Below are 21,923 nucleotides of genomic sequence, written 5' to 3'. Positions count from 1 at the left end.
ACCTCTCATTCTTCTGAATTCCAATGAGTAGAGGCCTAACCTACTCAACCTTATACTCCATCTGCCAAATATTTGCCCACTCACTTAGCCTGTCTATATCCTTTTGCAGATTTTTTGTGTTCTCCTTACACATTACTTTTCCTCCCATCTTTGTATCGTCAGCAAACTTGGCTACATTACATTCAGTCCCTTCTTCGAAGTCGTTAATATAGATTGTAAATAGTTGGGGTCCGAACACTAATCCCTACGGCACCCCACTAGTTACTGGTTGCCAACTAGAGAATAAACCATTTATCCTGACTCTCTGTTTTCTGTTAGTTAGCCAATCCTCTATCCATGGTAATATATTACCCCCAACCCCGTGAACTTTTATCTTGTGCAGTAACCTTTTATGTGGCACTTTGTCGTCAGGGATGTCGTCAGGAAGACCAGGCTGCAGTGATGCAAACCTTTCAATGACCTCAGTGGATCACGAAGCGATACTGCAAAGCCACACTCAACCTTATCCTGCTGTGCCACTCATCACATCCCCATCACTCTGCCTTCCCTACCCTACTCCTGCACATCCATACTCACACCAACTTACCTTGCACCTCCACCCATCCCTTCCTATCTAAATTATCACTTTCCCATCTCACTCGCCACCCCTCACACTCACCCTCATCCTAGTCCAATCACACCAACTAACAATATACATGGGTAGGCACTTGGATGTTTTACGCAAAGTTCATGTAAAGTTTCTGTTCATGTGGTGTCAAACATTGAAACCTTTATTTTCAACACTTTGTGTTCTTGGATAGAGCTGTGTGCACTTTGGAAATGGCTGAGTGAGTTGCAGTGAATGGTGAGACATAGACATATAAATAGTAAACGGGTAAGAGGAGGGGAGGGGCCGATTAGGGACCACAATGGAGACCTATGTATTGAGGAAGAGGGCATGGCTGAGATACCAACTGAGTACTCTGCATCTGACTTCACCAAGGAAGAGGATGTTGCCATAGACATAGTGAAGGAGGAGGTAGTGGAGACACTTGATAGGATAAAAATTGATAAAGAGGAATTGGAAAGGCTGGCTGTATTTAAAGTAGATAAATCACCAGGAGTAGATGGGATGCATCCTAGGATGCTGAGGGAATTGAGAGCGGAAATCGCGGAGGTACTGGCCACAATATTCCAATCCTCCATAGATACAGGGGGTGGTGCCAGAGGTCTGGAGAATTGCAAATGTTACACCATTGTTCAAAAAAAAGGTTGTAAAGATAAACCCAGCAACTACATGCCAGTCAGTTTAACCTCGGTAGTGGGGAAGCTTTTAGAAACAGTAACCAGGGACAAAATTAACAGTCACTTGGATAGGGGTGGATTAGTTACGGAACTCCAGCACGGATTTGTTAAAGGCAAATCATGTTTAACCAACTTGATCGAGTTTTTTGATGAGCTAACAGAAAGGGTTGATGAGAGTAATGCTGTTGACATGATACACATGGATTTCCAAAAGACATTGGAGAAAGTGCCACATAATAGGCTTGCCAGCAAAATTGAAGTCCATGGAATAAAAGGGAGAGTGGCAGCATGGATACGAAATTGGTTAAGTGACAGGAATCAGTGGTGAATGGTTGTTTTTTGGACTAGAGGAAGGTATACAGTGGTGTTCCCCAGGGGTCGCTTCTGGGGCCACTGCTTTTCTTGATATATATTAATGATTTGGACGTGGGTGTACAGGGCACAATTTCAAAATGTGCAGATGAATCAAAGACTTGGAAGAATAGTGAACAGTGAGGAGGATAGTGATCGACTTCAGGAAGATAGGCTGGTGAAATGGGCGAACACATGGCAGATGAAATTTAACGCAGTAAAGTGTGAAGTGATGCATTTTGGTAGAAAGAATGAGGAGAGAACATGTAAACTAAATGGTACATTCCTTAAGGAGGCGCACGAACAGAGAGACCTGGGGGTATGTGTGCACAAATCATTGAAGGTGGCAGGGCAGGTTGAGAAAACAGTTAAAAAATGCATATGGAATCCTGGGTTTCATGAATAGAGGTACAAGTATAGAGTACAAAAGTGTTGAAATTATGATGAACCTGTATAAAACACTGGTTCGGCTCTAACTGGAGTACTGAATCCAGTTTTGGGCACCACATTTTAGGAAGGATGTGAAGGCCTTAGAAAGCGTGCAGAAAGGATTTACAAGAATGATTCCAGGAATGAGGGACCTCAGTTACATGGATAGACTGGAGAAGCTGGGGTTGTTCTCCTTGGTGCAGAGAAGATTGAGAGGATATTCGATAGAGGTGTTCAAAATCATGAGGGGTCTGGACAGAGTAGAGAGAAACTGTTCCCATTGGCAGAATGGTTGAGAACCAGAGGACACAGATTTAAGGTGATTGGCAAAAGAATCAAAGGTGATGTAACTTTTTTTTTAACACAGTGAGTGGTTGGGTTCTGCAATGCACTGCCTGAAGGGGCAGTGGAGGCAGAGCAATCTTATCTTTCAAAAGGGAGTTGGATAAGTATCTGAAGGAAAAACATTTGCAGGGCTACAGGGAAAGGGCGGTGGAGTGGGACGAGCTGAGTTGGCATGGACTCGATGGGCCGAATGGCCGCCTTCCATTCTGTAATCATTCTATGATCCCCTCGATTGTTGCTGCTCCGCTGTCTTGACGCTGTCCGCTAGCACTGTATTTTCTGTAGCGCACAGAGTCATCAGGATAAACGGGTCCTTTTCAGAATGGCAGGCAGTGACTAGTGGGGTACCACAGGGATCAGTGCTGGGACCCCAGCTATTTACAATATACACTAATGGTTGGTTGAGATGAAGGAATTGAGTGTAATATCTCCAAGTTTGCAGATGACACTAAGCTGGGTGGTATTGTGAGCTGTGAGGAGGACGCTAAAAGGCTGCAGGGTGACTTGGACAGGTTAGGTGAGTTGGCAAATTCATGGCAGATGCAGTATAATGTGGATAATGTGAGGTTATCCATTTTGGTGGCAAAAACACGAAGGCAGAATATTATCTGAATAGCGGCAGATTAGGAAAAGGGGAGATGCAACGAGACCTGGGTGTCATGGTCCATCAGTCATTGAAAGTTGGCATGCAAGTACAGCAGGCGGTAAAGAAGGCAAATGGTATGTTGGCCTTCATAGCTAGGGAATTTGAGTATAGGAGCAGGGAGGTCTTAATGAAGTTGTACAGGGTCTTGGTGAGGCCTCACCTGGAATATTGTGTTCAGTTTTGGTCTCCTAATCTGAGGAAGGACATTCATGCTATTGAGGGAGTGCAGCGAAGGTTCGCCAGACTGATTCCCGGGATGGCAGGATTGACATGTGAGAAGAGACTGGATTGACTGGGCCTGTATTTACTGGAGTTTAGAAGGATGAGAGGGGATCTCATAGAAACGTATAAAATTCTGACGGGACTAGACAGGTTAGATGCAGGAAGAATGTTCCTGATGTTGGGGAAGTCCAGAACCAGGGGACACAGTCTAAGGACAAGGAGTAAGCCATTCCGGACCGAGATGAGGAGAAACTTCTTCACTCAGAGAGTTGTTAACCTGTGGAATCCCCTACCGCAGAGCGTTGTTGATGCCAGTTCATTGGATATATTCAAAAGGGAGTTAGATATGGCCCTTCCGGTTAAAGGGATCAAGGGGTATGGAGAGAAAGCAGGAAAGGGGCACTGAGGTGAATGATCAGCCATGATCTCATTGAATGTGGTGCCGGCTCGAAGGGCCGAATGGCCTACTCCTGCACCTATTTTCTATGTTTCGCCCGGCTCCCTTGCCAGCACGAAGCCTCACTGGACGTGAATGCAGCTCGGAGATGGGTCTGTGACACTGTATCCCCAAATTCTGCGCTCAGTGCTACTGAGCCTCAGTGCTAGCACGGAGCGGTGCAGTAACTTTTTTTTTGATAAACCAGTCAGTTTTTATTGTTCATCCTTCTTCTCCACTTTGGATGTCTCCTGTTCTTGCACTTCAGCTGCATTTCACAGGAAAAGAAAGTGATCTGTAAAGTCATTGCTGGAGTTAGCACATTTTTAAGAATGTGCTCACAACTGCTCAGTTGTCACGCTGCAGGTAAGGTTTTGTGGTTAGTTTTAATGAAAAGACTGCTACAATAAAAAGCTGTTCTGAAGATTACTGAAACAAACTGGAGGACAAGAACAAAATCAAATAGCCGGAGGTTAATAATCGCTGGATCTCATAGAAACATAGAAAATAGGTGCAGGAGTAGACCATTCGGCCCTTCGAGCCTGCACCACCTTTCAATGAGTTCATGGCTGAACATGCAACTTCAGTACCCCATTCCTGCTTTCTCGCCATACCCCTTGATCCCCCTAGTAGTAAAGACTTCATCTAACTCCTTTTTGAATATATTTAGTGAATTGGCCTCAACAACTTTCAGTGGTAGAGAATTCCACAGGTTCACCACTCTCTGGGTGAAGAAGTTTCTCCTCATCTCCGTCCTAAATGGCTTACCCCTTATCCTTAGACTGTGACCCCTGGTTCTGGACTTCCCCAACATTGGGAACATTTCAGCTGCCAAGTGGCTCTGCCAAGAACAGTTCACACCTTTTATAACATTTTTTGTCATATATACTTGGAAACATTGTAGTCTCACCAGGACTTTTAGGCATGTTGTTGAAGAAGCACTTTGCAGGGCGCAAGCGGAAATGAGAAGGTAGATCAAAGAAGCCTTCTGCCGATTTGTTTACCAACAGACTTTCTGTGGAGTAGGCTTCAGCGTTAATTAAGGGCAGATTCTCTTCCGATAACCAAGATTTACCAGTGGAGGACAAATCCGCACTGCTTCCTCCTGAAACAACACAGGGAGTTTCAGCATTTCAATCGTGTATCCATTATCTTTTGTTTTAATTTCAAGTGTTCTGTTTTCTCTTTCCACAATAGTTTACTCTAGCAGGAGCAATAAAATGAAAAATGCCAGAAATCGGAACTGTAAACAGAATGTACAACAGACCCATAATTGCCTGAAAGAGAAAAGTGTGGACGACGCTTAGGTGAGGTTCTGAAGAAAGGCTGAACCATTAACCTGTCGTTTCTTCTTTTAGATACTGAGGTAGAAATCCTTTTCAGCCTATTTTTGGGTATGAAATAGGTGGCATGCCAGAAGCCAGAGGCCTGAGGCTCACCCAAAATTGGGCCTCAGGCCTCAACAGCATATTGCTGGTGAGCTGCAGATGCCAATAGGGCATCCAGTGACAGTGCGCCAGTTTTACAAGCACAAAGTTAGGCTGGAGGTCTTCCTCGCAGTGGCCTTCAGGTAGGTCCTGGGAGTCAATCGAGGGGAGGTAATCGGTAGAGGGATAATCAGGTGGGAGAGGGGGAAAGGGTGGTGGAGGTCAACCGGGCGACGGCAACCATCTTCAGAACTGCTGTGGAACCAGGAGGAATACTCCTGCGTCTTCCAGCTCCATTTAGGTGATTTAAAAAAAAATGCACCTACTTGATAGCAGACTCTAATGGTCCCTTTAAGGGCCGCTGGTTAGGCCGCATACAGACATGGTTATCCTGAACACAGAGACCTAGTGCCAGCTGTGTTCAGTGCTGCCCAATTTCAAGAAGGGGTCCTCACACAGACATTAGGCTATTTGCAGATGCCTGTTTCCGCCATGGGCCCCCGCGCCTATACTTCAGCCTGTACCAGCATAGCAATTGGCACATTTCTGGTGTGGAATGTGTGTGCGCAAGCCACCTGCCATAACGGCCACTTGGGTGCCCGTTTTATGCCTATAAAAACCTGTGAGGGGTCAACAAATTTCTAGGCCGCAGTCTGTGCTGCATTTCCAACACTTACTTTTTTAAACTCTGCTCGCAATAGACACAGGTACGCTGCTGTGTCTCAACTGAGCAGGAGCTGCACAGGTTTAGGATGGGGGTTCAAAAATGTTCTGCCAATGCTAAGTCTTTAATTGCTGACTATTTAGAAAAATAAAATTACTAGTGTTCACTTCTACTCATTTGCAATTGTTGAATCAATGTACCCTGGTTGTTACTGAAGCTGGAGTCGAAGTCACTTCCCCCATCAATCCAAGAGGATTCAGCAAGAGGTGTGTCAGGCCCACCAAAAAGACTGCTGTTCAACCAGGAACTGGAAGAATCTATCGAAAAAAGACTTGCAAAGGATCTACGAACTCTTCTCTTTCGTCGGAAAATTCTGCGAACAGTTAAAAAAAAAAGGTTCCGTTAGTAAATAACCTAAGGTGGAGGATTATGCTGCTTGTTGGGTTATGAATCACAATTTGCCAGCTACCAGTGGCGTTGATCATGGATAAAACTGAGAAATAGCTTCTCTTCTTATAACAATGTCTGTGCTCAAATTCCACAATCTATTGCTTTCTGTCACTTTTTAAAACATTTACTTAATTCAATGTGAGGGATACTAGTGTTGGGGAATAGAGCTCGTCCCATTTCATCGACCCAGTGGCATCATCAAGCACTTCCAGATCAACTACAAACAAAACCAGAAACAGAGTAAAGCTCCCTCTATTGTGTTGCAACATGCCTCAACTCTAAGCCTAATCCCAAACCCAACCCTAACCCGAAGCTAAGAGCATCGCCGCCCAATGTACTCTCGTCACTTGCTCCATTTCCCACATCAGCCATTCTGCCTCTTTTTGAATGAGATTGACAATTAGGGATCGTCTGTAGACCACAGCCACTAGCATTAAAAATGTCCATACCCATTTCACATAGGACCCTTGCAGCCAGCAGACAGACAGGCCCATTTGCCTGGGTTGGATTTGAATGCGAGTCCCGAAGGATGTCTCACACTGTGCATGCCCTTAGTACACATACTTCCCTTCTCTAATTCATCATGTCTTTCAGCATGTCTTCAGTGAATGTCCTTAAACCATGTTCTCCAGACTCTCAATTAGCTGCACAAAATATATTCATAAAGACAAGAAAAATGCTACAAAAAAGATTTTGAAATGGTGAAAACAATAGTGGGTCTGATCCAAATGAACATGTGCTGAATATAGGGCTAAAATATTTTTCCAAGATTAATAAAAGTAACGGTTGATCTCTCAATATAATATTCACAGATAAAGATGAAATTGTGTCCTCCTCACCTGCCACAAGGAAATAAATATATTTGCACCCGTCACATATTGTGTTTCATCTACTTCTGGAACTTGTTATGTGATTAAATAAAGATAGAATTGATGAAGGTGAATAATTATGTATTAAAAGTCATGTATAAAAGACGCACTTTTTGTGAATGTCCCATTTACGTCCTGTAACGGAAATGAGGAAAAATTTATTCTCTCAGAGGGTTGTGAATCTTTGGAATTCTCCACCCCAGAGAGCTGTGGAGGCTGGGTCATTGAATTTATTCAAGGTGGAGATAGACAGATCTTTGAAAGATAAAGGAGTCAAGGGTTATGAGGAGAGGGCAGGGAAGTGGAGTTGAGGCCAAAATCAGATCAGCCATGATCTTATTGAATGGCAGAGCAGGCTCAAGGGCCAGATGGCCTGCTCCTACTCCTATTTTTTATGTTCTTATGTAACATTTTTCCATAACACCTAAATACTTGCTTATCTATTATACTTCCCCCCACGGTGAGGTCTCCCAGCTCCAAGGCTGGTGGCACTGTGGAGACAGAAAATCTGGAAATAAAAAGCTCGTACCAGTAAGAATGACGATGAAGCTGTCGATTTTTGAAAAAATCCAACTGGTTCACTAATGTCCTTTAGAGACAGAAATCTGACGTTCTTACCCAGTTTGGCTTGTGTATGATTCCAGGCCTACACCCAACATGTTGGCCAGAACTTACAGTCGGAGGCTTCCCGCGGGCAGATGCCTCCAACCGGAATTTTTTTTAACGAAAGTTCCTGGTGGTCCCGGAGAAATGCACACTTCCGGAATGAGGCCAAGATGCGCAGCCCAGCACAGAGGCTTACGCATCCCAGGAGCATACACGTATCCTGGGATCACGTGGGCCTGGACCACCAATGAAAATGGAGTGCTCTCATTGATAGTAATGGTGAGTTCCGTGTGTACGGAGCTGCCATTACTATCAATGAGAATACCCCCAAAAAATACAGAAACACAAAACATAAATAAAAAAAACCTCACATATTTAAAATTAAATTAAATGTTTAAAAAAAAAAGGTTTTGAAGTTTTTTTTTAAATATGTTTTAATAGGGTTAAAAATAAACTTACCTTAATGGACAGGGTTTTTAGTGATAAAATTAATTTTTTCTATCTTTTAAAACTGGTAAAAGTTTTAAGGACATTCGCTGGGCAGGAGTTGGGCAAGTAGCCCAAATCTCCGTCCACGAAGGCCCTTCCCCGCGGAGGCACACGATCTTTCAAAAGAAATTTTGACAGATTGCAAGTGCTGGGTTTAGGCGCATGAACTTCATACGTCTAAACCCGAAACTTGTGGGGCCTCTTCGGGTGTGTGTGCACATCGTACGCACCTGGAGAGGCAGCAATTCAAGGCCAGTTATTCAGAACTTCCCTCTGAAGTGACCATGACACTCGGTTGTATCAAATTGTTAACAGCATTGTGGGAGCACCTCAACCATACGGACTGCAGTGGCTAAAGAAGGCGGCCCACCACCACCTTCTCGGAAACAACTAGGGATGGGCAATAAATGTCAGCCTTGCCAGTGACGTCCAAGATGGAATAATTGAAATCATTCCTTGTAATCTGTTACATTTCTCCTTTAATCCCAATTTTGAAATATCCTTCAGTTTTATTGGGAGTTCTCTATTGGCGATTCTCAATAAGTATCACCGATCTTTCCAAAACTTTTGATATTATTGTCCGTATGCTCTAGCATTCAAGCAATAAACAGTGGGACTTGCACATTCTACAGTATCTTGATTCACACAAAGGTGCGTCAACCCTATATGTAAAAAGCAAGTAAATGCTTTACCCACTATTTAACAGCACCAGACACACCATACTTTCCTGTTTCACTTATGGTAGTTTGTTAATAATTAGAAAAAAATTATTTCTGATAATTCAGAAGCTCTTAAGTATTCATTTATGTTATATGCTACTTTAAAATTTGGTAACTATCGAGTTATAAGCAGGAATAACTGTACCTTCACTTACACAACCCGCCATCGATAAACCTTTCCCTACTGTAATCATAGAATAGACTCATAGAATGGCTACAGCTCAGAAGAAGGCCATTCAGCCTGTCGAGCCCGTACCCACTCTCAGCTAGTCCCACACCCCCGCCCTTTCCCTGTAGCCCTGCATTTTTTTTTCTTCACGTACTTATCCAATTCCCTTTTGAAAGATAAGATTGAGTCTGCCTCCATCACATTTTCAGACAGTACATTCCAGAACCTAACCACTCGCTGCGCAAAAAAGTTTTCCTTACATCGCCTTTGGTTCTTTTGCCAATCACTTTAAATCTGCGTCCTCTGGTTCTCATCCCTTCTTTTGAACACCTCGATCAAATCTCCTCTCACTCTTCTCTGCTGCAAGGAGAACAACCCCAGCTTCTCCAGTCTATCAATGTAACTGAAGTCCCTCATCCCTGGAATCATTCTCATAAATCTTTTCTTCACCTTCTCCAAGGCCTTCACATCCTTCCTAAAGTGTGGTGCCCAGAATTGGACACAATTCTCCAGTTGTTTTATCATAATTTCCACACTTTTGTACTCTATATCTCTATTTATGAAGCCCAGGATCCCGTAAGCCTTTTCAACCTACCCTGCCACCTTCAACAATTTGTGCACACATACATAGAAACATAGAAAATAGGAGCTGTAGTAGGCCATTTGGCCCTTCGAGTCTGCACCGCCATTCAATATGATCATGGCTGATCCTCTATCTCAACATCATTTTCCCGCTTTTTCCCCATACCCCTTGATGCTTTTGTTTCTCGAAATCTATCCTCTTATCTCCCTCTTAAATATATTCAGTGACTTGGCCTCCACACCCTCCGAGTGAAAAAATTTCTCCTCATCTCGGTCCTAAATTTCCTACCCCGTATCCTAAGACTGTGACCCCTTGTTCCCAGCCAGGGGAAACATCCTCTCCCCATCCAGTCTATCCAACCCAGTCAGAATTTTATACGTTTCAATGCAATTCCCTCTCATTCTTCTAAACTCTAGTGAATACAGGTCTAGTCGGCCCAATCTCCTCATACGACAGTCCTGCCATCCCAGGACTCAGTCTGGTGAACCTTTGCTGTACTCCCTCTATGGCAAGTATATCCTTTCTTAGATAAGGAGACCAAAACTGCACACAGTACTCCAGGTGCAGTCTCACCAAGGCCCTGTATAACTGTAGTAAGACATCCTTGCTCCTGTACTCAAATTCTCTTGCAATGAAGGCCAACATACCATTTGCCTTCCTAACTGCTTGCTGCACCTTCATGTTTGCTTTCAATGACTGGTGTACAAGGACACCCAGGTCCCTCTGTACATTGACACTTTCCAAGCCATCACCATTTAAATAATAATTTGTCCTTATGTTTTTCCTACCAAAGTGGATAACTTCACATTTATCCACGTTATACTGCATCTGCCATGTGTTTGCCCACTCACTCAACCTATCTAAATCGCCTTGCAGCGTCTTTGTATCCTCCTCACAACTCACAATCCCACCTAGTTTTGTGTCGTCAGCAAACTTGGAAATATTACATTTGGTTCCCTCATCCAAATTGTGAATAGCTGGGCCCCAAACACTGATCCCTGTGGTACGCCACTAGTCACTGCCCGCCACCCCGAAAAAGACCCATTTAATTCCTACTCTCTGTTTCCTGTCAGTTAACCAATTTCCAATCCATGCCAATACATTACCCCCATGTGCATTAATTTTGTGGGACTTTATCAAAGGCCTTCTGAAAATCCAAATACATGACATCCACTGGTTCTCCCTTATCTATTCTATCAGTTGCATCCTCAAAAAACTCCAGTAGGTTTGTCAAACATGATTTTCCTTTCATAAATCCATGTTGACTTTGTTTAATCCTGTTAATATTATCTAAGTGTGCCATTATCACATCCTTTATAATAGACTCCAGCATTTTCCCTACTACTGAAGTCAGGCTAACTGGTCTGTAGTTCCCCGTTTTCTCTCTCCCTCCTTTTTTAAATAGTGGGGTTACATTTGCCACCCTTCATTCTGCAGGAACTGTTCCATAATCTATAGAATTTTGGAAGATGACAACCAATGCATCTACTATTTCCAAGGCTACCTCTTTTAGTACTCTGGGATGCAGATCATCAAGCCCTGGGATTTATCAACCTTCAGTCCCATTAGTTTCTCCAGCACTATTTTCTTACTAATAATCATTTCCTTTAATTCCTCTTGCTCACTAGACCCTTGGTTCTCTAGCATTTCTGGATGTTATTGGGTGTCCTATTCCATGAAGACAGAACTGAAGTATTTATTTAATTGTTCTGCCATTTCCTTGTTCCCCATTACAAATTCTCCCGTTTCTGTCTGTAAAGGACTTACATTTGTCTTCACAAATCTTTTTCTTTTTATGTACTTGTAGAAACTTTTGTCGTCATTTTTTATGTTCCTTGTAGGTTTACTCTCATACTCCATTTTTCCCCTTTTAATCAATCTCTTAGTCCTTTTTTGCTGAATTCTAAACTGTTCCCAGTCCTCAGGCTTGCTACTTTTTCTGGCAACTTTGTATAACTCTTCTTTGGATCTAATACTATCCTTAATATCTTTTGTTAGCCATGGTTGGGCCACTTTTCCTTTTGCCAGAAAGGAATGTATAACTGTTATAATTCATGCTTTCGTTCCTTAAATATTAGCCATTGCCTATCCACCGTCATGCCTTTTAATGAATCTTCCTCATCTATCATAGCCAATTCATTCCTCATACCTTCGTAGTTTCTTTTGTTTAGATTTAGGACCCTAGTTTCGGATTGGACTATTTCACTTTCCATCTTAATAAAGAATTCAATCATGTTATGGTCACTCTTCCCTAAAGAACCCCGCACAAGACTATTAATTAACCTCTTCTCATTACACAATACCCAATCTAGGATAGCCTGTTCCCTAGTAGGCTCCTCAACTGGTCTAAAAAAACCATCTCGTACACACTCCAGGAATTCATCTGTCACGGTATTATTACTAATTTGGTTTGGCCAGTCTATATGTAGATTAAAGTCACCTACGGTTACTGTAGTACTCTTGCTACATGCACCTCTAACTTCCTGTTTGATGCCATTCCCTACACTACTACTACTGTTTGGAGGCCTATAGACAACTCCCACCAATGTTTTCTAAGGAGCCCTTTGGTGCTCCTTAGCTCCACCCAAACTGATTCTACATCTTGATTTTCTGAGCCAATATCCCCCAGGTCTCTCTGTTTGTACAGCTCCTTTAGGATTGTACCATCAGTACTAGTCAGTACAGTTTTTTCTGTTCCTCCAGCTTGAACTATTGTATAGCCTCCTCCTGCTAGTGCCAATGCTCCTCCTTCTCCTCTTCATTTTCCTCCTCAAATCTTCCCGACTCCTCTGCAATCTCCAGTTAAGCATTCTAACTGGAGACTTTCTTTGTCCTGTTTCTCTGCAGCCAGACATGCTACTACTAGCTTACAGTTCACATCTTACAGTCATCGAGCACTCGTTTTTAAATACTGGTTTCCTTCTGGTAACATCTTCCCTGACCGACAGATGGATTTAATCCCACTTAAACTGCCATTTGTTGTGACTTTGGGCTGTCCAAATACTGTTTCTCATGCCGCGCACAAAGTACTGCTCCCACAGGCACGTTCACGTCTTGTGACCCGTAACGGGATCCAATGTGTGAAGTAATCTGGAGGTAGCAGGCCTGCGTTGAACAATAAAGCCTTTGCGCACCTGAGAAACGCACTAGAAATTAGTGTAAGATGCCGCATACTCTCCTCGTCTCTCTCGCTGATGGATAAATAACCCTGACAGACTATGGAGGAGAAATTCAATATCTTTGCGATCATTTTTGGGGGGAAAAAATCAACTTTGGGTGGCCAATTTTGGATTTTCCCCAGAAGTGAGCTGGATGCCAAATTGCAAGCTGTTGAATTGTAGAAATGCAGAGCATTAGGCAATGCGAAATGCAAATATGAGTCCTATTCCAGTTCCTGATTCCACCAAAGTACTGCAGGTCTCTGTTGGACTCAGTCCACCTGACCCCTCTACTTTGCCTCTTCCCCTCACCCTAGGACCTGCTAGCAGGTCGGGCTCGGTGTCAGCACCTGCCAAAATTGGTCAGACCCCGACAGCAAGCTACACTGGGATACCCGATTGGCATCCGCTGCTCACTGGTTTAATGTAAATAAGGCCTGAGGTCCAATTTGGCCGGGTTTCAGGCCACTGTCTGTGGGCATGCGTTCCAATTTAGTAAGAAGCAAAACTACGAAGAAGCAAAAGCAAACACAGCAGATTTCACTCGATTTTACTACCTCACTATGTCAGCCGCGGCTCAGTGGGAAGCACTCTCGCCTCTGAATCAGAAAGTTGTGGGTTCAAATCCCACTCCAGAAACTGGAGCACAAAAATACAACAACAATCAAAAATCTAGGCTGACACTCCAGTGCAATGCTGAGGGAGTGCTGCACTGTCGGAGGTCCTGTCTTTCAGATGAGATGTTAAATTGAGGCCCCGTCTGCTCTCTCAGGTGGATGTAAACGATCCCATAGCACTATTTCAAAGAAGAGCGGGAGAGTTAGCCCCGGTGTCCTGGGCCAATATTTAACCCTCAATCAAGAGAACAAAAACAGATTATCTGGTCATTAGCACACTGCTGTTTGTGGGAGTTTGCTGTGTGCAAATTGGTTGCTGTGTTTCCTACATTACAACAGTGACTACACTTCAAAAGTACAGGTACGTCATTAGCTTGTAAATGATTTGGGATGCCTTGAGGTTGTGAAAGGTGCTATATAATTCAAGTCTTTCTTTCACATAGCAGTGTCTCTTTCAAAACAAGAACATTATCTGCAAGCACTCCTTCCTGCTCCACACCACTAGTGTGTCATCACTGGCCCACAATTGCAACCCCATCACCATTCTACTTCAGTCCCCTCAGAACTTACCGGGGAGGCTAGTGGCCCAAATTGGAATGTTGGCAATGGCCGATCTCCCTCTGGCAGCAGGGGAGATACTGGCAGCTCACTCAAAATGATTCAAATAAGGCCCGAGTCTCTGGCCTCCCGGTTGGGGTGCATTGCTGAAAATGGGCCATAAGCAATGATTACTCCCAAGAGTTTAAACAAGTTACATGTTTCTGGCCCAAAAAACATGTTAAAGGCTACTTGTTGGCTCGTCATCACATAACTGCTTAATTGCCAGATCTTTGCAGCCAACCCAATGGTGGTAACAACTTGTGAGCAATAAGGAGAGAGAGGTCTCTCTCATATCTAGTATGTATAGTTTCCTCAGAAGTAAAGACAGAAGAAAATCAACTCAAAAGATCCCCTATTTACAAAGCAATGCACATTCCAGTTGGTCAACCTGTGCTCAGTCAGAGCAGTAATAAAATGAATGTGATCTCCAACACAAGCTCCTATAAAGGAATATTAATAAAATAGTGGCTGATGTTATGAATGTACGCTATCTGTGGGGGGGCTTCACCTGGCAGCCCACATATCGGAAACTCATGGGCAGCCTGCTCACGGTTTCTTGCTATCTGTAGCCAGTGGCAAGGCAGCATTTGTAAAATCAACTCCAGAGTCCTATGAAATGAAAAGACAGATCACCAAATTAATTCCTCTTCTCAAAAGATATCAATTCAGTTCTCTTTTAAAGATGACAACTGACATACAAACCACCTTATCTAAGAGTATACTCCACTGTGGGGTGAGCTTAATTTTCAGACCTTCAATCTCGTTCAAGGGTTGTGAATTTTGCACTAGAATCCTCCAGTCCTATCCTTATTGTCCAAGTTCAATAATTTGCTTGTTTCAACATTATTTATACCTTTCATTATTATAAAGACCTGCAGCGTGTCTCCCCTCTGTGTGCATAACAAGGCCCAATTACACATGGAGAAAATGGCCGGGCTGTACATACAAAACTCTGAACAGGTTAATTTTGTACCCGTATACTTTGTGATTGTTCAATTTTGCGCACAGCATTTTCTTAAATACCCAGCTCCAGCATGGCAACAAAGTCGCTATATAAAACTGCTATGGCACGTATCAATAAAAGGTACATCTTCAAACTGTTTCCTTCTATATAAAATAAGCTCCCTCATTGTATGAATAGATCTGCATGGTTCTCAGTGTTACTCAATGTGAACCAAATGATGAGACACATATTGTGACTTTGAAGCTTGGATAGTACGGTTCGGCCTACTGATGTGGGATATTGTTTCTGGAGCCATATTGTACACTGTGTGTTTGCTGTATTATGTTTACCACAGTAATCAGGGAAGGAGACACCCACCGTACGAGATTTTCCTTGTAACTGATGTTTATTTTGGAAGGTGTGAGGGTGAGATTCCCTTCCTCATCCAGGAAGCTCTCTTCACTGAGATCATAATAGCCGTTGGTCAGCAGGCGAGGACTCCGACGGCACATACACGGGGAACCGCCCAGAGGATTCAGGTGCCAAGGTGAACAGGAGTTTTCATTGGTCATCAACGAAAAGCTTGAACTAACAAAATGCAATCAATAAGAGAAACAATCAAAATACAATCAAATGAAGTTAACACACAGGGAACAAAGCCATCGCTTAGAAATATGGGGGCAGGAGGCGGGTGGGATGGATTTTTACTGGGGTTCTCAGGCTCAGAGCAGGCATGGACACGAGGGACACGATGGCCACGATGGACCAAAATGGCCTCCTTCGGTGCTGTAAATTTCTATGACACTGTGATTAGTTATGGATTGCTCTCACAAAAAGCCCACGCAGACACAACTGACTCAATGGGCTCTTTCTGTGGAGTAAACTTCTTCACTAGTAATTTCCAGGGAATTCTCCCGATCTTACGCCATAACTTAGCGGAAGTTGTCCTATGAGGAGAGATTAAGTCAATATTAGCCGGAGTTCAGAAGAATGAGAGATGATCTCATTGAAACATACAAGATTCTAAGGGGGGATTGACAGGGTAGACGCAGAGAGGTTGTTTCCCCTGGCTGGAGAGTCTAGAACTAGGGCGCATAGTCTCAGGGTAAGGGGCCGGTCTTTTAAGACTGAGATGAGGAGGAATTTGTCACTCAGAGGGTTGGGAATCTTTGTAATTCTCTACCACATAGGGCTGTAGGTTCTAAATCATCGAGTATATTCAAAGCTGAGATCGATAGATTTTTGAACTCTAGGGGAATCAAGGGATATGGAGATTGGCCGGGAAAGTGGAGTTGAGGTCGAAGATCAGCCATGATCTTGAATAGCGGAGCAGGCTTGAGGGGCTGTATGGTCTACTTCTGCTACTATTTCTTATGTTCTTATGGAAGATCGGAGAACTTGAGGGAAATTTTACCTCCTAGTCTCCTCTTCCGGAACATTTTTTTTTTACAAGGTCTCAAAACTCAAACTCTTTATTCAATCTATTGTTCTTCCTACAATCCTCTAGGCTTTTAAAACCGGATCTTAGGATCACCTAATAACTATTTCCCAATTTCTCTTCCCTTCTCTTACTGCTTTCCAACCACAGTCTTGTTCTGCACAATTATCTTGGCATCTGACCTAGATACAGTTTAAAAAGAGGCAGCTCGTGCAGAGCACGGAGTGCAGCAGCATAGAGTGGCATTTGTGAGTTTGGTAAGTGGGTGAGTTTTAAGGGTTATTCTCTTTGAACCATTTGGAGGCTGAAGTAAATTGTTAGTGGCAATTGCCAGTAGCTTCTAAGTAAGTAGCAGTTTAATTTAAAGGGGAAAAGTTTAATAGTTGGGATTCTTTCAGGTTTAGGCAGAGAAAAACAAGGTAACTCTCCAGTATGAGGCAATTAGCAGTGAGTTAAAACCAGTTCTGTAAACGACTGACCAGTAGTGAGTCATCTGACCTCGATACAGTTTAAAAAGAGGCAGCTTGTGCAGAGCACGGAGTGCAGCAGCATAGAGTGGCATTTGTGAGTTTGGTAAGTGGGTGAGTTTGGGCAAGTGGGGGTGGCAGGTGCTGTTTTGTCTTGTTTTTCCTACCAGGGCTGACACAAGAGCAGCTGATAAGGAGTGCGAGAGGAGGAGACGGAGGCCCAGAGACCAGCCCAACCAGCTGCAGACAAAGATAGAGGGGTGATAAATCGAGAGGTGACGTCAGAGTGCGGGGAGGAGCAGCGTCAGCGGCAGACCGGGGTCAGCGGCCTACAAAGGCCCAGCGGCAGTCGGTGAGCGAGCAGTGTGGGGAGGAGGGACAAGAAATCAAAAAGTGACATCACAGCCAAGCTGGTAAGTGGTTGGCTGATCGGCTGGTGAGTATATCTCTTTGATTTTGTGTTCTAATAGATAAGAGGATAATTTACTAAATAGCTGTTTAGTGTGTGTTATGGGAGTCAGTGTTTTTGCTGGGTAATTTAAGGGTAACTAGTGGGATGGCAGGGCAGCTCGTTCAAACGGAATGCAAACCTGTGCCATGTGGGAATTCCTGGATGCTTCCCGCAAAGGGGATGACCACATGTGCAGGAAGTGTCTCCAGCTCCTCCAACTCGAGCGCCGAGTCTCGGAGCTTGAGCGAGGACTGGAGGCACTGAGGAGCATCCGAGAGAACGAGAGGTACGTGGATAGCTCGTTTCAGGCTTTGGTCACCCCACACATTAAAAGGGTACAGAAGGATAGGGAATGGGCGACCGCTGCACACAAGAGTATGGCGAGGCATGTAGTGCAAGAGTGCCCTGAGGCTATCCTGCTCTCCAACCGGTACTCTATTCTGACTACTGGCGAGGGCGGTGATGCCTCTGGGGAGTGCAGCCAGAGCCAAGTCCACAGCACCGTGGGTGGCTCAGCTGCACAGTGGGGGAGGAAGAAGACGGGAAGGGCTATAGTGATAGGAGATTCAATAGTTAGGGGAGCAGATAGGCGCTTCTGCAGCAGCAAAAGTGACATCAGAATGGTGCGTTGCCTCCCTGGTGCAAGGGTCAATGATGTCACTGAGCGACTGCAGGGCATTCTGGGGAGGGAAGGGAACAGCCAGTGGTTGTGGTCCACATTGGTACCAACGACAGAGGTAGAAAGAGGGATGAGGTCCTGGAAGCTGAGTTAAGGGAGCTAGGAGTAAGATTGAAAGCCAGGACCTCAAAAGGTGGTATTCTCGGGATTACTGCCGGTGCCACGTACTAGTGAGGGTAGAAATAGGAAGGCTAGTCAGATGAATATGTGTAGGAGGGAGAGCTTTAGTTTCCTGAACAATTGGGGTAGGTGGGACCTGTACAAGTCGGACAGGTTACACCTCAACAGAGACGGGACCAATGTTCTCGCGGGTGGTTTCGATAGTGCAGTTGGGAGGGCTTTAAACTAGCTTGGCAGGGGGATGGGAACCCAGGAGAGGGCTCTGAACTAGTTAGAGTGGGTGAGAGCTCAGATGAACAGAACCCCAAGAAAGGATGCAAAAGGCAGGAGGCAACAGAGCAGAGTAGCATTGGGGTAAGTGTAAACCACAAGGTGATAGGAAGGGACAATATGTATGAATATAAAGGGGCTGCAGGAGGGGTCAAAACTAAAAATCATGGTTTAAAAACTAGTATTAAAACACTTTACCTAAACGCACGCAGCATTTGAAACAAAGTAAATGAGTTGACGGCACAAATCATTACAAATGGGTGTGATTTGGTGGCCATTACTGAAACGTAGTTTCAGGGTGGCCAAGACTGGGAAATAAACATACAGGGGTATCTGACAATTCGGAAAGATAAACAAGAAGGGAAAGGAGGTGGGGTAGCTCTGTTAATAAAGGAAGATAAAAGGCAGTTGTGAGAGACGATATTGGCTCTAATGAACAAAATGTTGAGTCATTGTGGGTGGAGATTAGAGATAGTAAGGGGAAAAAGTCACTGGTGGGCGTAGTTTATAGGCCCCCAAATAATAACTTCACGGTGGGGCGGACAATAATCAAGGGAATAATGGAGGCATGTGAAAAAGGAACAGCAATAATCATGGGGGATTTTAACCTACATATCGATTGGTCAAATCAAATCGCACGGGGTAGCCTGGAGGAGGAATTCATAGAATGCATACGGGATTGTTTCTCAGAACAGTATGTTACAGAACCTATAAGGGAGCAAGCTATCTTAGATATGGTCCTGTGTAATGAGACAGGAATAATAAACGATCTCCTCGTAAAAGATCCTCTCGGAATGAGTGATCACAGTATGGTTGAATTTGTAATACAGATTGAGGGTGAGGAAGTAGTGTCTCAAACGAGCGTACTATGCTTAAACAAAGGGGACTATAGTGGGATGAGGGCAGAGTTGGCTAAAGTAGACTGGGAACACAGACTAAACGGTGGCACAATTGAGGAACAGTGGAGGACTTTTAAGGAGCTCTTTCATAGCGCTCAACAAAAATATATTCCAGTGAAAAAGAAGGGCGTGAAGAAAAGGAATAACTAGCCATGGATAACCAAGGAAATAAAGGAGAGTATCAAATTAAAAACCAATGCGTACAAGATGGCCAAAGTTAGTGGCAAACTAGAAGATTGGGAACATTTTAAATGAGAGCAAAGAATGAATAAGAAAGCAATAAAGAAAGGAAAGATAGATTACGAAAGTAAACTTGCGCAAAACATAAAAACAGATAGTAAAAGCTTTTACCGATATGTAAAACGGAAAAGAGTGACTAAAGTAAATATTGGTCTCTTAGAAGATGAGAAGGGGGATTTAATAATGGGAAATGTGGAAATGGCTGAGACCTTAAACAATTATTTTTCTTCGGTCTTCACAGTGGAAGACACAAAAACCATGCCAAAAATTGCTGGTCATGGGAATGTGGGAAGGGAGGACCTTGAGACAATCACTATCACTAGGGGGGTAGTGCTGGACAAGCTAATGGATCTCAAAGCAGACAAGTCCCCTGGTCCTGATGAAATGCATCCCAGGGTATTAAAAGAGATGGCGGAAGTTATAGCAGATGCATTCTTTATAATCTGGGGAGGTACCAGCGGATTGGAAAGCAGCTAATGTAATGCCTCTGTTTAGAAAAGGGGGCAGACAAAAGGCAGGTAACTATAGGCCGGTTAGTTTAACATCTGAAGTGGGGAAAATGCTTGAAGCTATCATTGAGAAAGAAATAGCGGGACATCTAGATAGAAAAAGTGCAATCAAGCATACGCAACATGGATTCATGAAGGGGAAATCATGTTTAACTAATTTACTGGAATTCTTTGAGGATATAACGAGCATGGTGGATAGAGGTGTACCGATGGATGTGGTGTATTTAGATTTCCAAAAGGCATTCGATAAGGTGCCACACACAAGGTTACTGCAGAAGATAAAGGTACGCGGAATCAGAGGAAATGTATTAGCATGGATCGAGAATTGGCTGGCTAACAGAAAGCAGAGAGTCGGGATAAATGGGTCCTTTTCGGATTGGAAATCGGTGGTTAGTGGTGTGCCACAGGGATCGGTACTGGGACCACAATTGTTTACAATGTACATAGATGACCTGGAAGAGAGGACAGAGTGTTGTGTAACAAAATTTGCAGATGGCACAAGGATTAGTGGGAAAGCGGGTTGTGTAGAGGACACAGAGAGGCTACAAAGAGATTTAAATAGGTTAAGCGAATGGGCTAAGGTTTGGCAGATGGAATACAATGTCGGAAAATGTGAGGTCATCCACCTTGGGAAAAAAAAACAGTAAAAGGGAATATTATTTGAATGGGGAGAAATTACAACATGCTGCGGTGCAGAGGGATCTGGGGGTCCTTATGCATGCCAAAAAGTTAGTTTGCAGGTGCAGCAAGTAATCAGGAAGGCGAATGGAATGTTGGTCTTCATTGTGAGAGGGATGGAGTACAAAAGCAGGGAGGTCCTGCTGCAACTGTATAGGGTATTGGTGAGGTCGCACCTGGAGTACTGCGTGCAGTTTTAGTCACCTTACTTAAGGAAGGATATACTAGCTTTGGAGGGGGTACAGAGATGATTCACTAGGCTGATTCCGGAGATGAGGGGGTTACCTTATGATGATAGATTGAGTAGACTGGGTCTTTACTCGTTGGAGTTCAGAAGGATGAGGGGTGATCTTATAGAAACATTTAAAAGAATGAAAGGGATAGACAAGATAGAGGCAGAGAGGTTGTTTCCACTGGTTGGGGAGACTAGAACTCGGGGGCACAGCCTCAAAATACGGGGGAGCCAATTTAAAACCGAGTTGAGAAGGAATTTCTTCTCCCAGAGGGTTGTGAATCTGTGGAATTCTCTGCCCAAGGAAGCAGTTGAGGTTAGCTCATTGAATGTATTCAAATCACAGATAGATAGATTTTAACCAATAAGGGAATTAAGGGTTATGGGAAGCGAGCGGGTAAGTGGAGCTGAGTCCACGGCCAGATCAGCCATGATCTTGTTGAGTGGCGGAGCAGGCTCGAGGGGCTAGATGGCCTACTCCTGTTCCTAATTCTTATGTTCTCTCAAATTATTCTACAGAGCTACGGACCAAGAGCTGGAAAGTGGGATTAGGCTGGATAGCTCTTGGTCGGCTGGCACGGACACAATGGGCCGAAATGGCTTCCTTCCGTGCTGTAAATTTTTATGATTTTATTTTTTTTTTAATTATCTATTTCATCACATGTTACCTAATATCCCTCAAACAGTTTTCCTCACATCCTATTTGAGAACAGAAATTATTGTGTCATGAAGTGTTTGATCATCTCAATTTATACCAATTTGAATAAGCAGCAAATTTCCAGTGAGATGGCACCATAATGTGACTCTTTTCTAATTACCCCTTCACTGTATAAGCAGATACAGCAATCCCATCTCCCTTTTCATTAAAGGGATAACATTCTTTTCTCAGTACATTACTAGCCCGTTTGCATGAGACACAATTGTGATAAATTG

General features: G+C 43.7%; 1 protein-coding gene across 5 annotated transcripts in view; it reads right to left on the bottom strand.

The window, feature by feature from the left end:
• Nucleotides 1–21,923, bottom strand: part of tmem71 (transmembrane protein 71) — a 72,601-nt gene that overhangs the window by 19,678 nt on the left and 31,000 nt on the right. For all 5 annotated transcript variants that reach the window (XR_011595940.1, XR_011595942.1, XM_070894618.1 and 2 more), the window contains 3 exons: nt 15,386–15,595; nt 6,005–6,177; nt 4,624–4,818 (listed from right to left, as the gene is read on the bottom strand). Coding sequence is in view for 3 of the 5 variants with exons in the window: in XM_070894618.1 (XP_070750719.1) it covers nt 4,624–4,818; nt 6,005–6,177; nt 15,386–15,595 (578 nt within the window). In the remaining 2 variants the exon portion in view is untranslated. The remainder of the gene's footprint in view (nt 1–4,623; nt 4,819–6,004; nt 6,178–15,385; nt 15,596–21,923) is intronic.

This window comes from Pristiophorus japonicus, chromosome 1 (genome assembly GCF_044704955.1).
Source record: "Pristiophorus japonicus isolate sPriJap1 chromosome 1, sPriJap1.hap1, whole genome shotgun sequence".
Lineage (NCBI taxonomy): Eukaryota > Metazoa > Chordata > Chondrichthyes > Pristiophoridae > Pristiophorus > Pristiophorus japonicus.
Note: the sequence above shows the minus strand (reverse complement) of the source record. Positions and strands in the feature narration are given on the sequence as shown.